Raw genomic sequence first — 23,342 nt, 5'->3', positions numbered from 1 at the left:
GAAGACACCGACAACCTTTCCGTACAGTGACCCGACACGATATTTCACAAGGAGTCATGTTCAACCCCATCTCGAGCCAATCTTAAACCCCACTGTGAGCCCTAGTCTTGCGGATCAAGTGCACGCAATCCTGACAAATGTAAACACGAAGCCTTCACAGTCTACACTGTCAGTGGGTGGAGGGAACGTATCTAATGCGCCTCGGACTTGTAATTACTGTAAAAAGGTGGGACACATCGCGCACTATAGCCGTACAAAACACCGCGCATGTTATAACTGTGGGGAAGGGAGCCATGTCAGTAAAGATTGCCCTCTGATGATTTTCGGCGTGTGCAAGCAAGCGGGCCATTGCCCGATAGATTGTCCAACCCCCACCCAAAAGCGAGATCAGGGAAACGCGGCCACCCCGGCCGGCAGGTCGGGGACGAATTAGTGCTCGTCGTAGCACCAGAAGTCGGCTTAACGGTCTCGGTTACAGTACTAGGTAGAGTGTATTCCTTTTTAGTGGATACCTGTGCCGCTGTGAGTATTATGCAGAGTACAAGTTTCCCTTTTGAAAGCCTAAAAATTGACGACTATTCCTCCCCTGTGAGAAGTGCCTCCGGCCATGTGCTCGCCACAGTAGGGCAATGCAACATAACTTTCATTATCGATGTAGAAGTTTATCCTCACGATACATTGAGTGCAAATCTAGGGAAAGTACCGTATGACGGTACTTTCCCTAGATTTGCCGGTTGGGAGATCTGGAGATACGTCCGCCCTGACCTCGAAATCTCGATCGACTGTCCGTTTCAGGCTTCATCCCACCTATATACCAGCCCGGACCCCGAATCCGAGGCCGAGCGGGCATAGGGAGGTAGCACGGTCCGAGACGGACGGTCGGCCGGATTCTGGTCCGAGGGGATGTACCTCCAGGTCACATTGCGTGACAAATCCTTTATTAAGAGCATAAATAATCTTACAACATCAGGGTAGGTCAACAGGACCCCCTCGACTTTGATTAAAGAATACATAACTGCCATATTATCTGTGTAAACATTTATTAGTGTATCCGGTTCCGTGACACTGATGGCGTGGTGTGCTGCCATCAAGGCCGCCAGTCCCTCCGCTTCCAATATGGGCCGCTCTTGCCCTAGCGCCCAAATCTCAGTCGTCCGGAGCATGGGGATGGTCCACGCCGTCTGCCATGGTGTGGCATCGGCGTATACATCCATGACGTAGTGGAAATTTGTAAATTCCCTTGGTGCGTGCCAGACTCCGTCATCCCATAAGCGGGCCAACCAGGTGGTGTCGCGTTGCGCCGTCTGGGTAATCAGGAACAACGGGAGTCGGAGGACATAAACACACCATGAAATGAATCCCGCTGCTTTCGGGATGTCGCGGTTTCTAATGCGCTTGATTACTTTAATAATATACGCGATTCTACGCAGGGAGTATCTGGTAAGACTGAGGGTCATGGCTATTGTATCTATTTTAACTCCCAGGTATTTGATTCTGGTTGCCGGGACCAAGCGGATTTTCTTATCGTTAATTTGAATTTGTAGTTCCTGGCGTAGGAAGTCTACCACCTCTAGGATCAAGTGTTCCGTACAGTCGTCAAACAACAGCAACCAGTCGTCTAAATATGCAATCATAACTATTTTGAATTTCCGATGGACTTCGTTTATCACCGCCCGCGCCCACCTCTGCATGATTGCAGGCGCTAGCGCGTGGCCCATTGGCAGGCGTGTCCAAGTATATGTCGTGCCCCGGTGATAAACTCCGTAATTATGCCGATGCGACGGCTCGATCGGCACTTGCCAAAAGGCATCTTTTAGGTCAATCTTAATTAGAAGGGAACCTGGGGGGATTGACTCTAGGGCTTGGGCCGCGGATTTTAATGTGAACCGTGGTGTGCGGATGAACCTCGTCCAAGCCGATAGATCCTGGATTACCCTGACGCCGCCTCCCGCCTTCGGAATGGCAATTAGGGGAACGCATTGGTTGCCCGTCCTATGGTCAGGATGCCTCGATTGACTAACTTGTGTATATATTGATCGATTAATACCGTTGGACGTGTTGGGATGAATACATGTGGTGCCTGCTCCAGCATTGGCAGATTGGCGCCATACCAAATGGTGTCCCGGGTGGATTGGCATTGGTAGTAAAATTTCCCCGCCGTGGGGAAGTAATCGTCCTCCTCTGCCACGTCCTCTGGCTCCTGCGCATCCTCGGGGGCATCCGGGCCATCGCCGGGCTGCACCTCCTCCTCCGGGTCGTAAGTAATGGGGTCGACAGGTTCCGGGCCGTCCGCCGTTCCCAACGGTCCGGGAATCCGCCATGCACTGGGTTCTATATCGTCGTTATTATCACTGTCACTGTCACTGCACTGTGGGTTTTCCTGTTCGGATCCTGGTTCGCTTGGGGAATCTGTGGCGTCACTCACCGATTCGGAGTCCGTTTGCCACTCGTCTGGATTGTCCGGTTCCGCGCTGTCACGAAAGAGCAGGAATTCTCCCAGCTGCTGCAGTGTCGGCTTGTGGCCGTTAGGGCTGCCCTCAACCGCAGGTGGTGTCGGCTGGGAAACTTGCATGCTTTCAATTGTTGTATCTGTCGGAGGACCCACGGCCGCCGCCTCGGCGACCACGGCCGCGAAAGGGCTGCTGCGGCTGTCCTCCTGCATTTCTCGGGCGTGCCTGTTGTTGGGTTGGTTCTCCGGCGTACGACTGCTGGGGTGTTTGGACGATGATGGTGGGAGGCGGCGGTGGGATAGCGTTGGCTGGCAGCCGGAGTAATGCGTTTCCCGTTGTGTCCGTTAAACGCATTGCCGCCTCCCACCCATGGGCCTGGACGATGGCGAGGACCCTGATACGATTATAAATGATGTGCCGGCTCGTCTCAGGCAACGTCGGCCAGTCAGCCGCCAAATCTAACATCGCGTCCAAGTCATGAAGGCCGCGTTTAGTTAAACGCTGAGAGACCCGTGCTGCCTTTACCTGATGGCAGAGTTGCATCACCCCCTGATCGTCCGCCGGCGGGGCGATCCACGTGGGTGGACCCGGCTGGCGGAGGGCCGCAAAGGTAAGCTCGTCGGGGGCTGGCGTTCCGGGTCTTGCCTGACTTTGGCCTTGGGGTAACCGCCATTCTTGAGTGGCTTGTTGCAGTGGCTTGTTGCTCCTTCATACAACCAGAACCAACTAGAAGAGTTAACTGGAAACTATTTAAAGAAAACTGCTTGGCCATTAACCTTGTCCCATCTCCTGCTAGCACTCCAGAGAGCATTGGGACAGCGGCTCAAGGTTTTACAAGCACCTTAACCAAAATCATTCATCGCTCTTGCTACCCTCCTTCTCCGGCCTCCATCGCTGGTGCCACACTACCTCCGGATATTTTGCACTTAATTTCACTTAGAAACACGGCCAGAGCCCTCATGGCAACGCACTCATATCCGCCAAGATAAAATCGGCTTCTGTGCACTTCAAAAATTTGTAACATACAAAAGTAGAACATACTGGGAAAAAACATGGCAAGAGAAAATAAGTTCACTCTCACATAACCACAATTCGGTATGGACCCTAGCCCACTGTCTGCGAAGGAAAAAGGTACCCATCCCGCCAATACCACATAATGGGAGAGCACTATACAATGACTGCGACAAAGCAAATACCTCTGCCAACTCCCTCCATTGCATTTTAAAAAACCATAATACATCATCGTTGGATTCAGAAGCGTTGAAAAGGGTCTCTTGCCTGTCACTTTGCCCATTCCACATATTCCCGGAAATTAGTCCTCATGGACTTAACTCCATTTGTTGCGTGGAAATAGTAGGGTTGGGTTCGTGGAATTAAAGAGGGGCTTTCATTGCAATACATTTATTGGACTTACTACACAAGGAGTCCAGCCCGGAAGGAAAGAGGAAGCGTAGAGACAACAGCAGGTTCGGCCTCCGTAAGAGATTTCCACAACCTTTATTGTCTTCAGCCACTGCTCTGCTTTGCTTATAGAGCAGTTTCTTGCAAGGGCTCTTGCGTAGCCCTTACACTGCGCCTTTCCAGCCTCCAAGGCTACTAAGGCGGGAAGAATTCTTCAGCGTTTTCATTCGTTGGATTTATTCCCGCTCAGAGCAGCCTTGGCTTCTTCTTTGCCGGAAGGGTGTCTTGTTCGTCTTGGCATGCTATGGGGCGCTTGTAGCGGTCCCATGGCCAGACCCTTATGTCGCCAACCCGGAGAATTACTTTTACTTCCGCTTCTGCCGCTTTTATGAAGAATTTTCCAGATATTCTAGGCAGAAGGACGTCCAGGGTTTCCAGCTTTCCGTAATCGTGCATCTCGGAAACGCGGGCGTAAGCACCGCGTGCCATGATGTCACGAAGAGCAGAATTCTGCACCACCTGAATTTGAGCGAGACTCGTTCGCGACACTCCTGACCGTACCGGAACAGCGTACGTGATGACAGGCAGCACGCACGCTTGGTACAGTCTACGCTTCCTGTCCATACTCAGGACCAGCGCTTACTACAAGAAGCGCTTGGGCGTTCCTAAGGAGTTTCCGGTCCATCAGCACTCCGAGGTAGGTAACTTCGGATTCCCACGGTAGGGCGACTCCATTCACTGTTAGGTTCACTCCTGGCGGCCGACCATTTCCTGGATGGAAGATGATCGCCTTCGTCTTCTGTGCGTTAACAGCAAAGCGCCATCGGCGGTACCATTCAAGGAGATCCGCCACAGCGCCCTTCAGTCTTCGCACCGCGGTCACCTTCTGCCAGGAGCAGCACAGGAGGGCCGTATCGTCGGCATAGAGAGACAGGATCTCGAGGTTCCCACGTGGAGTTGGAATGTCGTGGGAGTAGATATTGTAAAGCATTGGTCCGAGGACTGATCCCTGGGGCACGCCGGCGGAGATCCGACGCACCCCTGAATTCGCCCCGAGCCATTGCACGGTGAATGTCCTGTCTCTCATATAGGAGTGAACCATCCGAACAATCAAAGTTGGGAAATGGAGTCGTCTCATCTTCAACAAGAGAGCCGGATGCCAGACGCGATCGAACGCCTTACTGACTTCGAAGATGGCCCCAGCAACCGCTCTATTCCTGTTGCAGCTGTCCGTGATGAATTCCGCCGCTCGCACCAGCCGATGGACTGTGGATGGCTGCGCACGGAAACCAAACTGCTCCTCCGGGAGGATGTCATTCTCCCGGACGAAATCAGTCAGCGGCCGTTACAGCAGTCGCTCGAATATCTTACCGAAGCCGTCGAGCAAGGAGATAGGCCGGAATTCTCCGGGACCCACCTCCAATTTCTGCAACTTCGGCAGGCAGACGATTCTCCCTCTTTTCCAAGTGGTCGGGAAGTAGAAAATCCTGACACAGCCATGTAGGAATTTTGTCAGGGACCTCTCCGCCGCCTTTGGAAGCTCCCGAATGACCACATTGGGAATGTTGTCGCTTCCGGGGGCCTTCCTCGTGCGTAGGTGACGTATTGATTCTTTGACGTCCTTCTCGTCGAATCTTGGAATTTCCGAGGCGTCTTTCAGATCGGCGTCTCCGGGTCTTTCAAACGCCTCGATTCCTTCTTCAATCTCGGAAGAAGCGGGATTCCCAGGATTGGGTGAAAAGCTGCAGACCAAGTGATCAGCGAGCAGTTCCGCCTTCTCCAAGGGAGATCGTGCCTCTCTGTCTCCGTCGGTAATAATCGGGTCAAGTCTTTGAGGGGCCCGCAGCCTCCGGCATATCTTCCACACCGACGGCAGGTCCTCGTTACCGTCTTCCGATAGGAGCTCATCCAGCAGGTGCGCCTCCCAGTGGCCCGATCGGACCTCCCGGAGGGCATCCTGTACCGACGCGTTGAGCTCTGAGAGCTGCCTTCTCACATCCGCTGTACGATATTTCTGCCATTGGCGCCGCACGTTGTTTTGCCGCGAAATGAGGCCTCTAACCCCCGCTGGAAGTGGAACCCGAAGATACGAGTTTCGTTGTTCCTATAGCGGTATCGAGGCCTTCATTGCGCCGTCTATTGCAGAGGTGAGGTGGCTGACCATTTGATCGGCCATCTCCGGTGAAGTCGGCTCCATGGCTCTCTTGGCAGCTCCTCAGCGATGACGTTGCGGAAACTGCTCAAGTCGGCCGACGACAGATCCAATCGCCGGGTGGAAGACAGCACTGGGATTCGGCTCCCCACTGCCAGGATGATTGGGTTGTGGTCCGACGACAGTTCCACGCATGTGTACAAACTCAGGGACGTCCTTACATTGTGAGCAATCGCAATGCCTAAAACGTCTCCTTGTTCGTGCGTGGGTATCCCCGGTCCTAAGATGGTTAGGCCTTTTGCATCTGCTAGCTGACGCAGGGATTCTCCTCTCGGGTTCGAGGACCGTGAATTCCAAGTAGGATGCTTGGCATTCAGGTCATCCAAGATGACCGATGGTCCGCTGTCCCCCGCAAGGTACTGGATGAGATCCGGATCCCAAGGTTTCCCGGGTGGGAAATACAGAGATGAGACCCGGAGCCCTCCTCCTCTTGTCCGTACGTCCACCGAAACAGACTCCGCATGCGGGTGAGAAATCTCTCTACATGCTCGGTGCTCGATGGACCTGTGGACGAGGATGGCCGCACCTCCTGATGTTTTAAGTCGTTGTCGCCTGGGATCCCTGTCCGCCCTATAGATGGTCCAGCCAGGTAACCTCCAGGCGTCCGTTGGCCGAAGGTTCGTCTCATTGACAGCGACGACTATGGCTCCCTTCTCCTGGAGGAACGCCCGTAATTCCTCGCGTCGGCGAAGAATTCCGTTGGCGTTCCATTGCGCAAGCAGGACGGGTCGTTCAGCCATGGTTGGTTAAATTTCCGATCCTGCTGCGCTCCAGCTCTTCCAGGAGTGAGAGGAGAAGTTTGCCCTGCGTCGAGGTGACGAGTTTCTTCAAGGTGCATGCAATAACGGCAAGGGTCTGCCATAATTCCTGGTCCTCTCTGTCTGGTGTCAGCGAGGACTCTGCGGAAACCGGAGACTTATCAGTTGATGTCCCCTCTCTCCGTTTTTCCTGTTTCTGGCTTGGTTTTTCGCCTTCTTCACTTGCCGTTCGGAGGGTGTTCCCAAGCGCCCTCTGGGTTGGCTTCGTAATGGCTTTTCCTTCTTTCTCGGTGGTGATCGGGGATTTCACCTTCTGCTTCTTTTTCTTCTTCTTCCTTTCGGAAGAAAAAGGAAGGGTCGCTTCCTTCGGAGGGAGGCTGTCGGGGGGTGACAAGTTCCCCTTGGTGGCCTCTACTACGGCTGGCGCTGGTGGTGGTTCTCGGACTGCCTTAGCATCCTTGGGTGGATCTGTGATATCCACCTCCATGTTCCCCTCTCCTCCGGAGAGAGCCTGAACCTTGTCCTGAGAAGGGCCCTTCAGGATTGCTCCGTAGGTTGTAGCGTGATCGACTTGTCGGAATGGTTTTTTTCCCGGTTCCGCTGCCGGTTTCTTGGGCGCCTGCTTCCCTGGTGCTGGCTTGCGTGCGTTGGCGTGTTGTCGCCGCTCAGCCTCCTGAAAGGCGGGACACCGGCGAGAGACGGCCGCATGAGGTCCTCCGCAGTTCGCACAGATGGCATCATCTCCCCTTCCTCGGGAGCATTCCTTGACTGCGTGTGCTCCTGCACAGCGCATGCAGCGTTTCGCACACCAGCAAGCTATGCCGATGTGTCCAAACCGCACGCACTTGCTGCACTGGAGTGGACCTCTGTCTCCACGGTAATGCTCCACAGTGACGTAGCGGTGGCAGAGCTGGCGGATGTCCCCGGGGGCGATGGCCGATGGAGTCTTTACCGCGTTCGCTACGTGGCGATCAATGGGGACCGTTTTTCCGTCCTCCGTGACCGTAAGGCGACGTACGCTACGAATTTCGTATCCGAGGGATCTGTCCCTCGGATACCTTTTCGACTGCTATCCATCGTAAGATACCCTTGATGAACAGCTTCATCCCTGGCACTCTTTCAATGGGCTGCGAGTGGTGTTGGATTTTCTTCCTCTGCAGCAAGGAGAGTGCCTTTTCATGCCCCTCTCTGTTGGAGGTGATGATCCGGATTCAAGCTCTTCGAACTTCCAAGCCGAAAGCATCACCTTTGTAGCCCGACAGCTGGTCAATCAGTCCCTGGACGTCGGTGACCTCATAGACGACGATAGGCGGTGGTCGCAGCGTCTTAGGTGCCGGTGCCGGTAGAGGTGTGGCTTCCGGGACGGCTGCGTCGTTCGTCAGAAGCGGTTTCCTTTTCTTCCTCTTGGAAGAAACCAAGGTAAATCCGCCGTCGCCTTCCCCCTCCTCTGTGCTCAGCGCACGCTCCGCCCTATCGTCTCCTTGAAGATTCGGCATCCGCGTAACCGCGGAATCTTCTTGCTTCTGGTTCCTTACAGATGCCTTCTTTCGCTTGACGCCGCCTGCGGTGTCCTTCACCACCTGGCCCTGTAAAGGGCCAGGTGTTGAAGGCCTGCTAAGGGCCCTGTAAAGGGCCAAGGTCTGCTGTTGCCTCTGTTGTCCCGCTTCGGGTCTTCGTCTCCTCCAAGCACTGCGACGGGCTGAGAGCCAAGGCTTCAACACCTGATGATGAATTTGCCGAAGGCTTAGATACCCCGGCAAAACAGCTGGAGGTTCGTTGCCTTGCGGACGATTATTCCCACGCTGTGTAATTCCCTTCGTGGCCATGAAATCTCCGAAGGAGTTGGCACGACGGTGAATCTTCCTCCCTACCTGGACCACCGGAAAAGCAGAGTTGCTAGATGAAATCCGAAGAAAGTAGTAGGCTCTCGTCTGATGTCTCCTATATTCTGGCAATCAAGTTGGGGGGCTCGGGGTTTATATATGAATTCCCGGGTACAAAGACCGGGCGCCGAATTCCGTGTCATTAGCGAAAGGGGAGAGAGTAGGTTAACCTCGGTAGTGGGTGACTGTGTCCAGGCACTGTTCACCAAAATTTGCTATCGCGGATTCGGCGAAAAGGACACAAGCTCGCATGAGTCCTTCTAGTTGTCCAAGCATCATGTCCCCGCGACATTGTGTATTGAGACTGCCATCTACTTGGCTTTTCCGAAACATCAGAACTAGCATCATGTCCCCGCGACATCACCCCGGCTTTGAAATCAAACTGTTAGCCCCTTAGAAGTCAACCTTGCTTTCTCCGCTGTGGTCTCTACGCTTCCTCTTTCCTTCCGGGCCGGACTCCTTGTGTAGTAAGTCCAATAAATGTATAGCAATGAAAGCCCCTCTTTGATTCCACGAACCCAACCCTACTATGTCCACGCGACATATTGGTGTCAGGTGTGGGGTGGCGGAGTCTTGGAGCGGCTTATTTAAATGCAACTTCCGTTCCGTTCATCATGCTTCATTCGTTTGATTGAATTTCGATTTAAGAAGTAGTTACGCGTAATGCCAAAAGGAAACTAACCCCATTTTTTTATTAACGATAATCGGTTATATTGCTAACATATGGCGAATGAATTTTTTCCTAGCCGTATTGTCTTTAATTCATAATGGATTTCGGTGGCAAGGGCACGTATGGGCGCTTTGGCGAATCTCTGCCTTGGGAGCGTGATTTATCACCAAACAATACGAACTTAATTGATTTTACTTCCGCTGTTTATATGATAGAAAGCGCCCCTGTTTCCCTCCAACTATGCAACAAACATTTTCAGGACATCACATTCATTTAATTCCGAGTTTTAACGGTGATGGGGACACGAGCATCGAGGATTTTTTGAACATTCTTAAGTTAGTGAGTCATCTTAGCGGGTGGAGTGAGAATCAGACATTAAGCGTAGCACGGCTGCGTCTGAGTGGTACTGCTGCCGAATTCATTAAGTCAAATCCTCACGTTATTGAGTCTTATGAACTTTTTTCTTAACTAATGAAAAAGCGCTTCATTCCCAAAATTTCACTGGTCTCTGTTGAAAAAATGTTCACACGCTGTTTCCAACGACCCTTGGAAAGCGTGAACGAGTATTCTTCCCGTCTCAGGGAATTGGGACGAAAACTAAGAGTTGCTTTTCTAGACCCAGACTCACAAGCGACAGGAATTCTGCTCGAAAACCGCCTGCTCTCACAGTTCTTGGTCGGACTTAGGGAAAAATTGGGCGATTCGTGCTAGTGCGCAATCCAAGAACCATGCAAGAGGCTGAGGAATTTGCTAACCTAGAGGATGCTCGTAATCACTCAGACGTTAGAAAAGTAAACTTCTTGCAGAACCATGACTTTGGTATGCCCGTGCGCAGTCCTAACGTGAAGACACCGACAAACTTTCCGTACAGTGACCCGACACGATATTTCACAAGGAGTCATGTTCAACCCCATCTCGAGCCAATCTTAAACCCCACTGTGAGCCCTAGTCTTGCGGATCAAGTGCACGCAATTCTGACAAATGTAAACACGAAGCCTTCACAGTCTACACTGTCGGTGGGTGGAGGGAACGTATCTAATGCGGCTCGGACTTGTAATTACTGTAAAAAGGTGGGACACATCGCGCACTATAGCCGTACAAAACCCCGCGCATGTTATAACTGTGGGGAAGGGAGCCATGTCAGTAAAGATTGCCCTCTGATGATTTTCGGCGTGTGCAAGCAAGCGGGCCATTGCCCGATAGATTGTCCAACCCCCACCCAAAAGCGAGATCAGGGAAACGCGGCCACCCCGGCCGGCAGGTCGGGGACGAATTAGTGCTCGTCGTAGCACCAGAAGTCGGCTTAACGGTCTCGGTTACAGTACTAGGTAGAGTGTATTCCTTTTTAGTGGATACCTGTGCCGCTGTGAGTATTATGCAGAGTACAAGTTTCCCTTTTGAAAGCCTAAAAATTGACGACTATTCCTCCCCTGTGAGAAGTGCCTCCGGCCATGTGCTCGCCACAGTAGGGCAATGCAACATAACTTTCATTATCGATGGAGAAGTTTATCCTCACGATACATTGAGTGCAAATCTAGGGAAAGTACCGTATGACGGTACTTTCCCTAGATTTGCCGGTTGGGAGATCTGGAGATACGTCCGCCCTGACCTCGAAATCTCGATCGACTGTCCGTTTCAGGCTTCATCCCACCTATATACCAGCCCGGACCCCGAATCCGAGGCCGAGCGGGCATAGGGAGGTAGCACGGTCCGAGACGGACGGTCGGCCGGATTCTGGTCCGAGGGGATGTACCTCCAGGTCACATTGCGTGACAAATCCTTTATTAAGAGCATAAATAATCTTACAACATCAGGGTAGGTCAACAGGACCCCCTCGACTTTGATTAAAGAATACATAACTGCCATATTATCTGTGTAAACATTTATTAGTGTATCCGGTTCCGTGACACTGATGGCGTGGTGTGCTGCCATCAAGGCCGCCAGCCCCTCCGCTTCCAATATGGGCCGCTCTTGCCCTAGCGCCCAAATCTCAGTCGTCCGGAGCATTGGGATGGTCCACGCCGTCTGCCATGGTGTGGCATCGGCGTATACATCCATGACGTAGTGGAAATTTGTAAATTCCCTTGGTGCGTGCCAGACTCCGTCATCCCATAAGCGGGCCAACCAGGTGGTGTCGCGTTGCGCCGTCTGGGTAATCAGGAACAACGGGAGTCGGAGGACATAAACACACCATGAAATGAATCCCGCTGCTTTCGGGATGTCGCGGTTTCTAATGCGCTTGATTACTTTAATAATATACGCGATTCTACGCAGGGAGTATCTGGTAAGACTGAGGGTCATGGCTATTGTATCTATTTTAACTCCCAGGTATTTGATTCTGGTTGCCGGGACCAAGCGGATTTTCTTATCGTTAATTTGAATTTGTAGTTCCTGGCGTAGGAAGTCTACCACCTCTAGGATCAAGTGTTCCGTAGAGTCGTCAAACAACAGCAACCAGTCGTCTAAATATGCAATCATAACTATTTTGAATTTCCGATGGACTTCGTTTATCACCGCCCATGCCCACCTCTGCATGATTGCAGGCGCTAGCGCGTGGCTAATTGGCAGGCGTGTCCAAGTATATGTCGTGCCCCGGTGATAAACACCGTAATTATGCCGATGCGACGGCTCGATCGGCACTTGCCAAAAGGCATCTTTTAGGTCAATCTTAATTAGAAGGGAACCTGGGGGGATTGACTCTAGGGCTTGGGCCGCGGATTTTAATGTGAACCGTGGTGTGCGGATGAACCTCGTCCAAGCCGATAGATCCTGGATTATCCTGACGCCGCCTCCCGCCTTCGGGATGGCAATTAGGGGAACGCATTGGTTGCCCGTCCTATGGTCAGGATGCCTCGATTGACTAACTTGTGTATATATTGATCGATTAATACCGTTGGACGTGTTGGGATGAATACATGTGGTGCCTGCTCCAGCATGGGCAGATTGGCGCCATACCAAATGGTGTCCCGGGTGGATTGGCATTGGTAGTAAAATTTCCTTGCCGTGGGGAAGTAATCGTCCTCCTCTGCCACGTCCTCTGGCTCCTGCGCATCCTCGGGGGCATCCGGGTCATCGCCGGGCTGCACCTCCTCCTCCGGGTCGTAAGTAATGGGGTCGACATGTTCCGGGCCGTCCGCCGTTCCCAACGGTCCGGGAATCCGCCATGCACTGGGTTCTATATCGTCGTTATTATCACTGTCACTGTCACTGCACTGTGGGTTTTCCTGTTCGGATCCTGGTTCGCTTGGGGAATCTGTGGCGTCACTCACCGATTCGGAGTCCGTTTGCCACTCGTCTGGATTGTCCGGTTCCGCGCTGTCACGAAAGAGCAGGAATTCTCCCAGCTGCTGCAGTGTCGGCTTGTGGCCGTTAGGGCTGCCCTCAACCGCAGGTGGTGTCGGCTGGGAAACTTGCATGCTTTCAATTGTTGTATCTGTCGGAGGACCCACGGCTGCCGCCTCGGCGAACACGGCCGCGAAAGGGCTGCTGCGGCTGTCCTCTTGCATTTCTCGGGCGTGCCTGTTGTTGGGTTGGTTCTCCGGCGTACCACTGCTGGGGTGTTTGGACGATGATGGTGGGAGGCGGCGGTGGGATAGCGTTGGCTGGCAGCCGGAGTAATGCGTTTCCCGTTGTGTCCGTTAAACGCATTGCCGCCTCCCACCCATGGGCCTGGACGATGGCGAGGACCCTGATACGATTATAAATGATGTGCCGGCTCGTCTCAGGCAACGTCGGCCAGTCAGCCGCCAAATCTAACATCGCGTCCAAGTCATGAAGGTCGCGTTTAGTTAAACGCTGAGAGCCCCGTGCTGCCTTTACCTGATGGCAGAGTTGCATCACCCCCTGATCGTCCGCCGGCGGGGCGATCCACGTGGGTGGACCCGGCTGGCGGAGGGCCGCAAAGGTAAGCTCGTCGGGGGCTGGCGTTCCGGGTCTTGCCTGACATTGGCTTTGGGGTAACCGCCATTCTTGAGTGGCTTGTTGCAGTGGCTTGTTGCTCCTTCATACAACCAGAACCAACTAGAAGAGTTAACTGGAAACTATTTAAAGAAAACTGCTTGGCCATTAACCTTGTCCCATCTCCTGCTAGCACTCCAGACAGCATTGGGACAGCGGCTCAAGGTTTTACAAGCACCTTAACCAAAATCATTCATCGCTCTTGCTACCCTCCTTCTCCGGCCTCCATCGCTGGTGCCACACTACCTCCGGATATTTTGCACTTAATTTCACTTAGAAACAAGGCCAGAGCCCTCATGGCAACGCATTCATATCCGCCAAGATAAAATCGGCTTCTGTGCACTTCAAAAATTTGTAACATACAAAAGTAGAACATACTGGGAAAAAACTTGACAAGAGGAAATAAGTTCACTCTCACATAACGACAATTCGGTATGGAGCCTAGCCCACTGTCTGCGAAGGAAAAAGGTACCCATCCCGCCAATACCACATGATGGGAGAGCACTATACAATGACTGCGACAAAGCAAATACCTCTGCCAACTCCCTCCATTGCATTTTAAAAAACCATAATACATCATCGTTGGATTCAGAAGCGTTGAACAGCGTCTCTTGCCTGTCACTTTGCCCATTCCACATATTCCCGGAAATTACTCCTCATGGACTTAACTCCATTTGTTGCGTGGAAATAGTAGGGTTGGGTTCGTGGAATCAAAGAGGGGCTTTCATTGCAATACATTTATTGGACTTACTACACAAGGAGTCCAGCCCGGAAGGAAAGAGGAAGCGTAGAGACAACAGCAGGTTCGGCCTCCGTAAGAGATTTCCACAACCTTTAGTGTCTTCAGTCACTGCTCTGCTTTGCTTATAGAGCAGTTTCCTGCAAGGGCTCTTGCGTAGCCCTTACACTGCGCCTTTCCAGCCTCCAAGACTACTAAGGCGGGAAGAATTCTTCAGCGTTTTAAGTCGTTGGATTTATTCCCACTCAGCGCAGCCTTGGCTTCTTTTTTGCCGGAAGGGTGTCTTGTTCGTCTTGGCATGCTATGGGGCGCTTGTAGCGGTCCCATGGCCAGACCCTTATGTCGCCAACCCGGAGATTTACTTTTACTTCCGCTTCCGCCGCTTTTATGAAGAATTTTCCAGATATTCTAGGCAGAAGGACGTCCAGGGTTTCCAGCTTTCCGTCCTCGTGCACCTCGGAAACGCGGGCGTAAGCACCGCGTGACATGATGTCACGAAGAGCAGAATTCTGCACCACCTGAATTGAGCGAGACTCGTTCGCGACACTCCTGACCCTACCGGAGCAGCGTACGTGATGACAGGCAGCACGCACGCTTGGTACAGTCTACGCTTCCTGTCCATACTCAGGACCAGCGCTTACTACACGAAGCGCTTCGGCGTTCCTAAGGAGTTTCCGATCCATCAGCACTCCGAGGTAGGTAACTTCGGATTCCCACGGTAGGGCGACTCCATTCACTGTTAGGTTCACTCCTGGCGGCCGACCATTTCCTGGATGGAAGATGATCGCCTTCGTCTTCTGTGCGTTAACAGCAAAGCGCCATCGGCGGTACCATTCAAGGAGATCCGCCACAGCGCTCTTCAGTCTTCGCACCGCGGTCACCTTCTGCCAGGAGCAGCACAGGAGGGCCGTATCGTCGGCATAGAGAGACAGGATCTCGAGGTTCCCACGTGGAGTTGGAATGTCGTGGGAGTAGATATTGTAAAGCATTGGTCCGAGGACTGATCCCTGGGGCACGCCGGCGGAGATCCGACGCACCCCTGAATTTGCCCCGAGCCATTGCACGGTGAATGTCCTGTCTCTCAAATAGGAGTGAACCATCCGAACAATCAAAGGTGGGAAATGCTAGTCGTCTCATCTTCAACAAGAGAGCCGGATGCCAGACGCGATCGAACGCCTTACTGACGTCGAAGAAGGCCCCAGCAACCATCCTATTCCTGTTGAAGCTGTCCGTGATGAAATCCGCCGCTCGCACCAGCCGATGAACTATGGAAGGCTGCGCACGGAAACCAAACTGCTCCTCCGGGAGGATGTCATTCTCCCGGACGAAATCAGTCAGCGGCCGTTGCAGCAGTCGCTCGAATATCTTACCGAAGCCGTCGAGCAAGGAGATAGGCCGGAATTCTCCGGGACCCATCTCCAATTTCTGCGACTTCGGCAGGCAGACGATTCTCGCTCTTCTCCAAGTGGTCGGGAAGTAGAAAATCCTGACACAGCCATTTAGGAATTTTGTCAGGGACCTCTCCGCCGCCTTTGGAAGCTCCCGAATGACCACATTGGGAATGTTGTCGCTTCCGGGGGCCTTCCTCGTGCGTAGGTGACGTATTGATTCTTTGACGTCCTTCTCGTCGAATCTTGGAATTTCCGAGGCGTCTTTCAGATCGGCGTCTCCGGCTCTTTCAAACGCCTCGATTTCTTCTTCAATCTCGGCAGAAGCGGGATTCCCAGGATTGGGTGAAAAGCTGCAGACTAAGTGATCAGCGAGCAGTTCCGCCTTCTCCATGGGAGATCGTGCCTCTCTGTCTCCGTCGGTAATAATCGGGTCAAGTCTTTGATGGGCCCGCAGCCTCCGGCATATCTTCCACACCGACGGCAGGTCCTCGTTGCCGTCTTCCGATAGGAGCTCATCCAGCAGGTGCGCCTCCCAGTGGCCCGATCGGACCTCCCGGAGGGCATCCTGTACCGACGCGTTGAGCTCTGAGAGCTGCCTTCTCACATCCGCTGTACGATATTTCTGCCATTGGCGCCGCACCTAATTTTGCCGCGAAATGAGGCCTCTAACCCCCGCTGGAAGTGGAACCCGAAGATACGAGTTTCGTTGTTCCTATAGCGGTATCGAGGCCTTCATTGCGCCGTCTATTGCAGAGGTGAGGTGGCTGACCATTTGATCGGCCATCTCCGGTGAAGTCGGCTCCAGTGGCTCTCTTGGCAGCTCCTCAGCGATGACGTTGCGGAAACTGCTCCAGTCGGCCGACGACAGATCCAATCGCCGGGTGGAAGACAGCACTGGGATTCGGCTCCCCACTGCCAGGATGATCGGGTTGTGGTCCGACGACAGTTCCACGCATGTGTACAAACTCAGGGACGTCCTTACATTGTGAGCAATCGCAATGCCTAAAACGTCTCCTTGTTCGTGCGTGGGTATCCCCGGTCCTAAGATGGTTAGGCCTTTTGCATCTGCTAGCTGACGCAGGGATTCTCCTCTCGGGTTCGAGGACCGTGAATTCCAAGTAGGATGCTTGGCATTCAGGTCCCCCAAGATGACCGATGGTCCGCTGTCCCCCGCAAGGTACTGGATGAGATCCGGATCCCAAGGTTTCCCGGGTGGGAAATACAGAGATGAGACCCGGAGCCCTCCTCCTCTTGTCCGTACGTCCACCGAAACAGCCTCCGCGAGCGAGTGAGAAATCTCTCTACATGCTCGGTGCTCGATGGACCTGTGGACGAGGATGGTCACACCTCCTGATGTTTTAAGTCGTTGTCGCCTGGGATCCCTGTCCGCCCTATAGATGGTCCAGCCAGGTAACCTCCAGGCGTCCGTTGGCCGAAGGTTCGTCTCATTCACAGCGACGACTATGGCTCCCTTCTCCTGGAGGAACACCCGTAATTCCTCGCGTCGGCGAAGAATTCCGTTGGCGTTCCATTGCGCAAGCAGGACGGGTCGTTCAGCCATGGTTGGTTAAATTTCCGATCCTGCTGCGCACCAGCTCTTCCAGGAGTGAGAGGAGAAGTTTGCCCTGCGTCGAGGTGACGAGTTTCTTCAAGGTGTATGCAATAACGGCAATGGTCTGCCATAATTCCTGGTCCTCTCTGTCTGGTGTCAGCGAGGACTCTGCAGAAACCGGAGACTTATCAGTTGATGTCCCCTCTCTCCGTTTTTCCTGTTTCTGGCTTGGTTTTTCGCCTTCTTCACTTGCCGTTCGGAGGGTGTTCCCAAGCGCCCTCTGGGTTGGCTTCGTAATGGCTTTTCCTTCTTTCTCGGTGGTGATCGGGGATTTCACCTTCTGCTTCTTTTTCTTCTTCTTCCTTTCGGAAGAAAAAGAAAGGGTCGCTTCCTTCGGAGGGAGGCTGTCGGGGGGTGACAAGTTCCCTTTGGTGGCCTCTACTACGGCTGGCGCTGGTGGTGGTTCTCGGACCGCCTTAGCATCCTTGGGTGGATCTGTGATATCCACCTCCATGTTCCCCTCTCCTCCGGAGAGAGCCTGAACCTTGTCCTGAGAAGGGCCCTTCAGGATTGCTCCGTAGGTTGTAGCGTGATCGACTTGTCGGAATGGTTTTTGACCCGGTTCCGCTGCCGGTGTCTTGGGCGCCTGCTTCCCTGGTGCTGGCTTGCGTGCGTTGGCGTGTTGTCGCCGCTCAGCCTCCTGAAAGGCGGGACACCGGCGAGAGACGGCCGCATGAGGTCCTCCGCAGTTCGCACAGATGGCATCATCTCCCCTTCCTCGGGAGCATTCCTTGACTGCGTGTGCTCCTGCACAGCGCATGCAGCGTTTCGCATACCAGCAAGCTATGCCGATGTGTCCAAACCGCATGCAGTTGCTGCACTGGAGTGGACCTCTGTCTCCACGGTAACGCTCCACAGTGACGTAGCGGTGGCAGAGCTGGCGGATGTCCCCGGGGGAGATGGCCGATGGAGTGTTTACCGCGTTCGCTATGTAGCGATCAATGGGGACCGGTTTTCCGTCCTCCGTGACCGTAAGGCGACGTACGCTACGAATTTCGTATCCGAGGGATCTGTCCTTCGGATACCTTTTCGACTGCTATCCATCGAGAGATACCCTTGATGAACAGCTTCATCCCTGGCACCCTTTCAATGGGCTGCGAGTGGTGTTGGATTTTCTTCCTCTGCAGCAAGGAGAGTGCCTTTTCATGCCCCTCTCTGTTGGAGGTGATGATCCGGATTCAAGCTCTTCGAACTTCCAAGCCGAAAGCATCACCTTTGTAGCCCGACAGCTGGTCAATCAGTCCCTGGACGTCGGTGACCCCATAGACGACGATAGTCGGTGGTCGCAGCGTCTTAGGTGCCGGTGCCGGTAGAGGTGTGGCTTCCGGGACGGCTGCGTCGTTCGTCAGAAGCGGTTTCCTTTTCTTCCTCTTGGAAGAAACCAAGGTAAATCCGCCGTCGCCTTCCCCCTCCTCTGTGCTCAGCGCACGCTCCGCCCTATCGTCTCCTTGAAGATTCGGCATCCGCGTAACCGCGGAATCTTCTTCCTTCTGGTTCCTTACAGATGCCTTCTTTCGCTTGACGCCGCCTGCGGTGTCCTTCACCACCTGGCCCTGAAAAGGGCCAAGGTCTGCTGTTGCCTCCGTTGTCCCGCTTCGGGTCTTCGTCTCCTCCAAGCACTGCGACGGGCTGAGAGCCAAGGCTTCAACACCTGATGATGAATTTGCCGAAGGCTTAGATACCCCCGGCAAAACAGCTGGAGGTTCGTTGCCTTGCGGACGATTATTCCCACGCTGTATAATTCCCTTCGTGGACATGAAGTCTCCGAAGGAGTTGGCACGACGGTGTATCTTCCTCCTTACCTGGACCACCGGAAAAGCAGAGTTGCTAGATGAAATCCGAATAAAGTAGTAGGCTCTCGTCTGATGTCTCCTATATTCTGGCAATCAAGTTGGGGGGCTCGGGGTTTATATATGAATTCCCGGGTACAAAGACCGGGCGCCGAATTCCGTGTCATTAGCGAAAGGGGAGAGAGCAGGTTAACCTCGGTAGTGGGTGACTGTGTCCAGCCACTGTTCACCAAATTTGCTATCGCGGATTCGGCGAAAAGGACACAAGCTCGCATGAGTCCTTCTAGTTGTCCAAGCATCATGTCCCCGCGACATTGTGTATTGAGACTGCCATCTACTTGGCTTTTCCGAAACATCAGAACTAGCATCATGTCCCCGCGACATCACCCCGACTTTGAAATCAAACGGTTAGCCCCTTAGAAGTCAACCTTGCTTTCTCCGCTGTTGTCTCTACGCTTCCTCTTTCCTTCCGGGCCGGACTCCTTGTGTAGTAAGTCCAATAAATGTATAGCAATGAAAGCCCCTCTTTGATTCCACGAACCCAACCCTACTATGTCCACGCGACATATTGGTGTCAGGTGTGGGGTGGCGGAGTCTTGGAGCGGCTTATTTAAATGCAACTTCCGTTCCGTTCATCATGCTTCATTCGTTTGATTGAATTTCGATTTAAGAAGTAGTTACGCGTAATGCCAAAAGGAAACTAACCCCATTTTTTTATTAACGATAATCGGTTATATTGCTAACATATGGCGCATGAATTTTTTCCTAGCCGTATTGTCTTTAATTCATAATGGATTTCGGTGGCAAGGGCACGTATGGGCGCTTTGGCGAATCTCTGCCTTGGGAGCGTGATTTATCACCAAACAATACGAACTTAATTGATTTTACTTCCACTGTTTATATGATAGAAAGCGCCCCTGTTTCCCTCCAACTATGCAACAAACATTTTCAGGACATCACATTCATTTAATTCCGAGTTTTAACGGTGATGGGGACACAAGCATCGAGGATTTTTTGAACAGTCTTAAGTTAGTGAGTCATCTTAGCGGGTGGAGTGAGAATCAGACCTTAAGCGTAGCACGGCTGCGTCTGAGCGGTACTGCTGCCGAATTCATTAAGTCAAATCCTCACGTTATTCAGTCTTATGAACTTTTTTCTTAACTAATGAAAAAGCGCTTCATTCCCAAAATTTCACTGGTCTCTGTTGAAAGAATGTTCACACGCTGTTTGCAACGACCCTTGGAAAGCGTGAACGAGTATTCTTCCCGTCTCAGGGAATTGGGACGAAAACTAAGAGATGCTTTTCTAGACCCAGACTCACAAGCGACAGGAATTATGCTCGAAAACCGCCTCCTCTCACAGTTCTTGGTCGGACTTAAAGAAAAATTATGCGATTCGTGCTAGTGCGCAATCCAAGAACCATGCAAGAGGCTGAGGAATTTGCTAACCTAGAGGATGCTCGTAATCACTCAGACGTTAGAAAAGTAAACTTCTTGCAGAACCATGACTTTGGTATGCCCGTGCGCAGTTCTAACGTGAAGACACCGACAAACTTTCCGTACAGTGACCCGACACGATATTTCACAAGGAGTCATGTTCAACCCCATCTCGAGCCAATCTTAAACCCCACTGTGAGCCCTAGTCTTGCGGATCAAGTGCACGCAATCCTGACAAATGTAAACACGAAGCCTTCACAGTCTACACTGTCGGTGGGTGGAGGGAACGTATCTAATGCGCCTCGGACTTGTAATTACTGTAAAAAGGTGGGACACATCGCGCACTATAGCCGTACAAAACCCCGCGCATGTTATAACTGTGGGGAAGGGAGCCATGTCAGTAAAGATTGCCCTCTGATGATTTTCGGCGTGTGCAAGCAAGCGGGCCATCGCCCGATAGATTGTCCAACCCCCACCCAAAAGCGAGATCAGGGAAACGCGGCCACCCCGGCCGGCAGGTCGGGGACGAATTAGTGCTCGTCGTAGCACCAGAAGTCGGCTTAACGGTCTCGGTTACAGTACTAGGTAGAGTGTATTCCTTTTTAGTGGATACCTGTGCCGCTGTGAGTATTATGCAGAGTACAAGTTTCCCTTTTGAAAGCCTAAAAATTGACGACTATTCCTCCCCTGTGAGAAGTGCCTCCGGCCATGCGCTCGCCACAGTAGGGCAATGCAACATAACTTTCATTATCGATGGAGAAGTTTATCCTCACGATACATTGAGTGCAAATCTAGGGAAAGTACCGTATGACGGTACTTTCCCTAGATTTGCCGGTTGGGAGATCTGGAGATACGTCCGCCCTGACCTCGAAATCTCGATCGACTGTCCGTTAAAGGCTTCATCCCACCTATATACCAGCCCGGACCCCGAATCCGAGGCCGAGCGGGCATAGGGACTAACACGGTCCGAGACGGACGGTCGACCGGATTCTGGTCCGAGGGGATGTACCTCCCGGTCACATTGCGTGACAAATCCTTTATTAAGAGCATAAATAATCTTACAACATCAGGGTAGGTCAACAGGACCCCCCTGACTTTGATTAAAGAATACATAACTGCCATATTATCTGTGTAAACATTTATTAGTGTATCCGGTTCCGTGACACTGATGGCGTGGTGTGCTGCCATCAAGGCCGCCAGCCCCTCCGCTTCCAATATGGGCCGCTCTTGCCCTAGCGCCCAAATCTCAGTCGTCCGGAGCATGGGGATGGTCCACGCCGTCTGCCATGGTGTGGCATCGGCGTATACATCCATGACGTAGTGGAAATTTGTAAATTCCCTTGGTGCGTGCCAGACTCCGTCATCCCATAAGCGGGCCAACCAGGTGGTGTAGCGTTGCGCCGTCTGGGTAATCAGGAACAACGGGAGTCGGAGGACATAAACACACCATGAAATGAATCCCGCTGCTTTCGGGATGTCGCGGTTTCTAATGCGCTTGATTACTTTAATAATATACGCGATTCTACGCATGGAGTATCTGGTAAGACTGAGGGTCATGGTTATTGTATCTATTTTAACTCCCAGGTATTTGATTCTGGTTGCCGGGACCAAGCGGCTTTTCTTATCGTTAATTTGAATTTGTAGTTCCTGGCGTAGGAAGTCTACCACTTCTAGGATCAAGTGTTCCGTAGAGTCGTCAAACAACAGCAACCAGTCGTCTAAATATGCAATCATAACTATTTTGAATTTCCGATGGACTTACTTTATCACCGCCCGCGCCCACCTCTGCATGATTGCAGGCGCTAGCGCGTGGCCCATTGGCAGGCGTGTCCAAGTATATGTCGTGCCCCTGTGATAAACTCCGTAATTATGCCGATGCGACGGCTCGATCGGCACTTGCCAAAAGGCATCTTTTAGGTCAATCTTAATTAGAAGGGAACCTGGGGGGATTGACTCTAGGGCTTGGGCCGCGGATTTTAATGTGATCCGTGGTGTGCGGATGAACCTCGTCCAAGCCGATAGATCCTGGATTACCCTGACGCCGCCTCCCGCCATCGGGATGGCAATTAGGGGAACGCATTGGTTGCCCGTCCTATGGTCAGGATGCCTCGATTGAGTAACTTGTGTATATATTGATCGATTAATACCGTTGGACGTGTTGGGATGAATACATGTGGTGCCTGCTCCGGCATGGCCAGATTGGCGCCATACCAAATGGTGTCCCGGATGGATTGGCATTGGTAGTAAAATTCCCCGCCGTGGGGAAGTAATCGTCCTCCTCTGCCACGTCCTCTGGCTCCTGCGCATCCTCGGGGGAATCCGGGTCATCGCCGGGCTGCACTTCCTCCTCCGGGTCGTAAGTAATGGGGTCGACGGGTTTAGGGGCGTCCGCCGTTCCCAACGGTCCGGGAATCCGCCATGCGCTGGGTTCTATATCGTCCTTATTATCACTGTCACTGTCACTGCACTGTGGATTTTCCTGTTCGGATCCTGGTTCGCTTGGGGAATCTGTGGCGTCACTCACCGATTCGGAGTCCGTTTGCCACTCGTCTGGATTGTCCTGTTCCGCGATGTCACGAAAGAGCAGGAATTCTCCCAGCTGCTGCAGTGTCGGCTTGTGGCCGTTAGGGCTGCCCTCAACCGCAGGTGGTGTCGGCTGGGGCACGTGCACGCTTTCAATTGTTGTATCTGGCGGAGGACCCACGGCCGCCGCCTCGGCGACCACGGCCGCGAAAGGGCTGCTGCGGCTGTCCTCCTGCATTTCTCGGGCGTGCCTGTTGTTGGGTTGGTTCTCCGGCGTACGACTGCTGGGGTGTTTGGACGATGATGGTGGGAGGCGGCGGTGGGATAGCGTTGGCTGGCAGCCGGAGTAATGCGTTTCCCGTTGTGTCCGTTAAACGCATTGCCGCCTCCCACCCATGGGCCTGGACGATGGCGAGGACCCTGATACGATTATAAATGATGTGCCGGCTCGTCTCAGGCAACGTCGGCCAGTCAGCCGCCAAATCTAACATCGCGTCCAAGTCATGAAGGTCGCGTTTAG

At 52.9% G+C, this 23,342-nt stretch overlaps 1 protein-coding gene across 1 annotated transcript; it reads right to left on the bottom strand.

Moving 5' to 3' along the window:
• Window positions 1–2,047: 2,047 nt before the first annotated feature.
• LOC139689599 (cell surface glycoprotein 1-like) lies at window positions 2,048–23,060 on the bottom strand (the record flags this gene model as incomplete). The annotated part of the gene is made up of 5 exons (XM_071586761.1): window positions 22,447–23,060; window positions 13,194–13,374; window positions 12,330–12,976; window positions 2,976–3,156; window positions 2,048–2,758 (listed from the first exon to the last, which is right to left on the bottom strand). Coding segments are annotated over exons 1-5 (2,334 nt in total), but the record flags the coding sequence as incomplete, so codon positions are not given.
• Window positions 23,061–23,342: the final 282 nt, after the last annotated feature.

This window comes from Hetaerina americana, unplaced genomic scaffold (genome assembly GCF_022747635.1).
Source record: "Hetaerina americana unplaced genomic scaffold, ioHetAmer1.1.p SCAF_256, whole genome shotgun sequence".
Taxonomy (NCBI): domain Eukaryota; kingdom Metazoa; phylum Arthropoda; class Insecta; order Odonata; family Calopterygidae; genus Hetaerina; species Hetaerina americana.
This window is presented reverse-complemented; position numbering and strand designations above follow the sequence as displayed.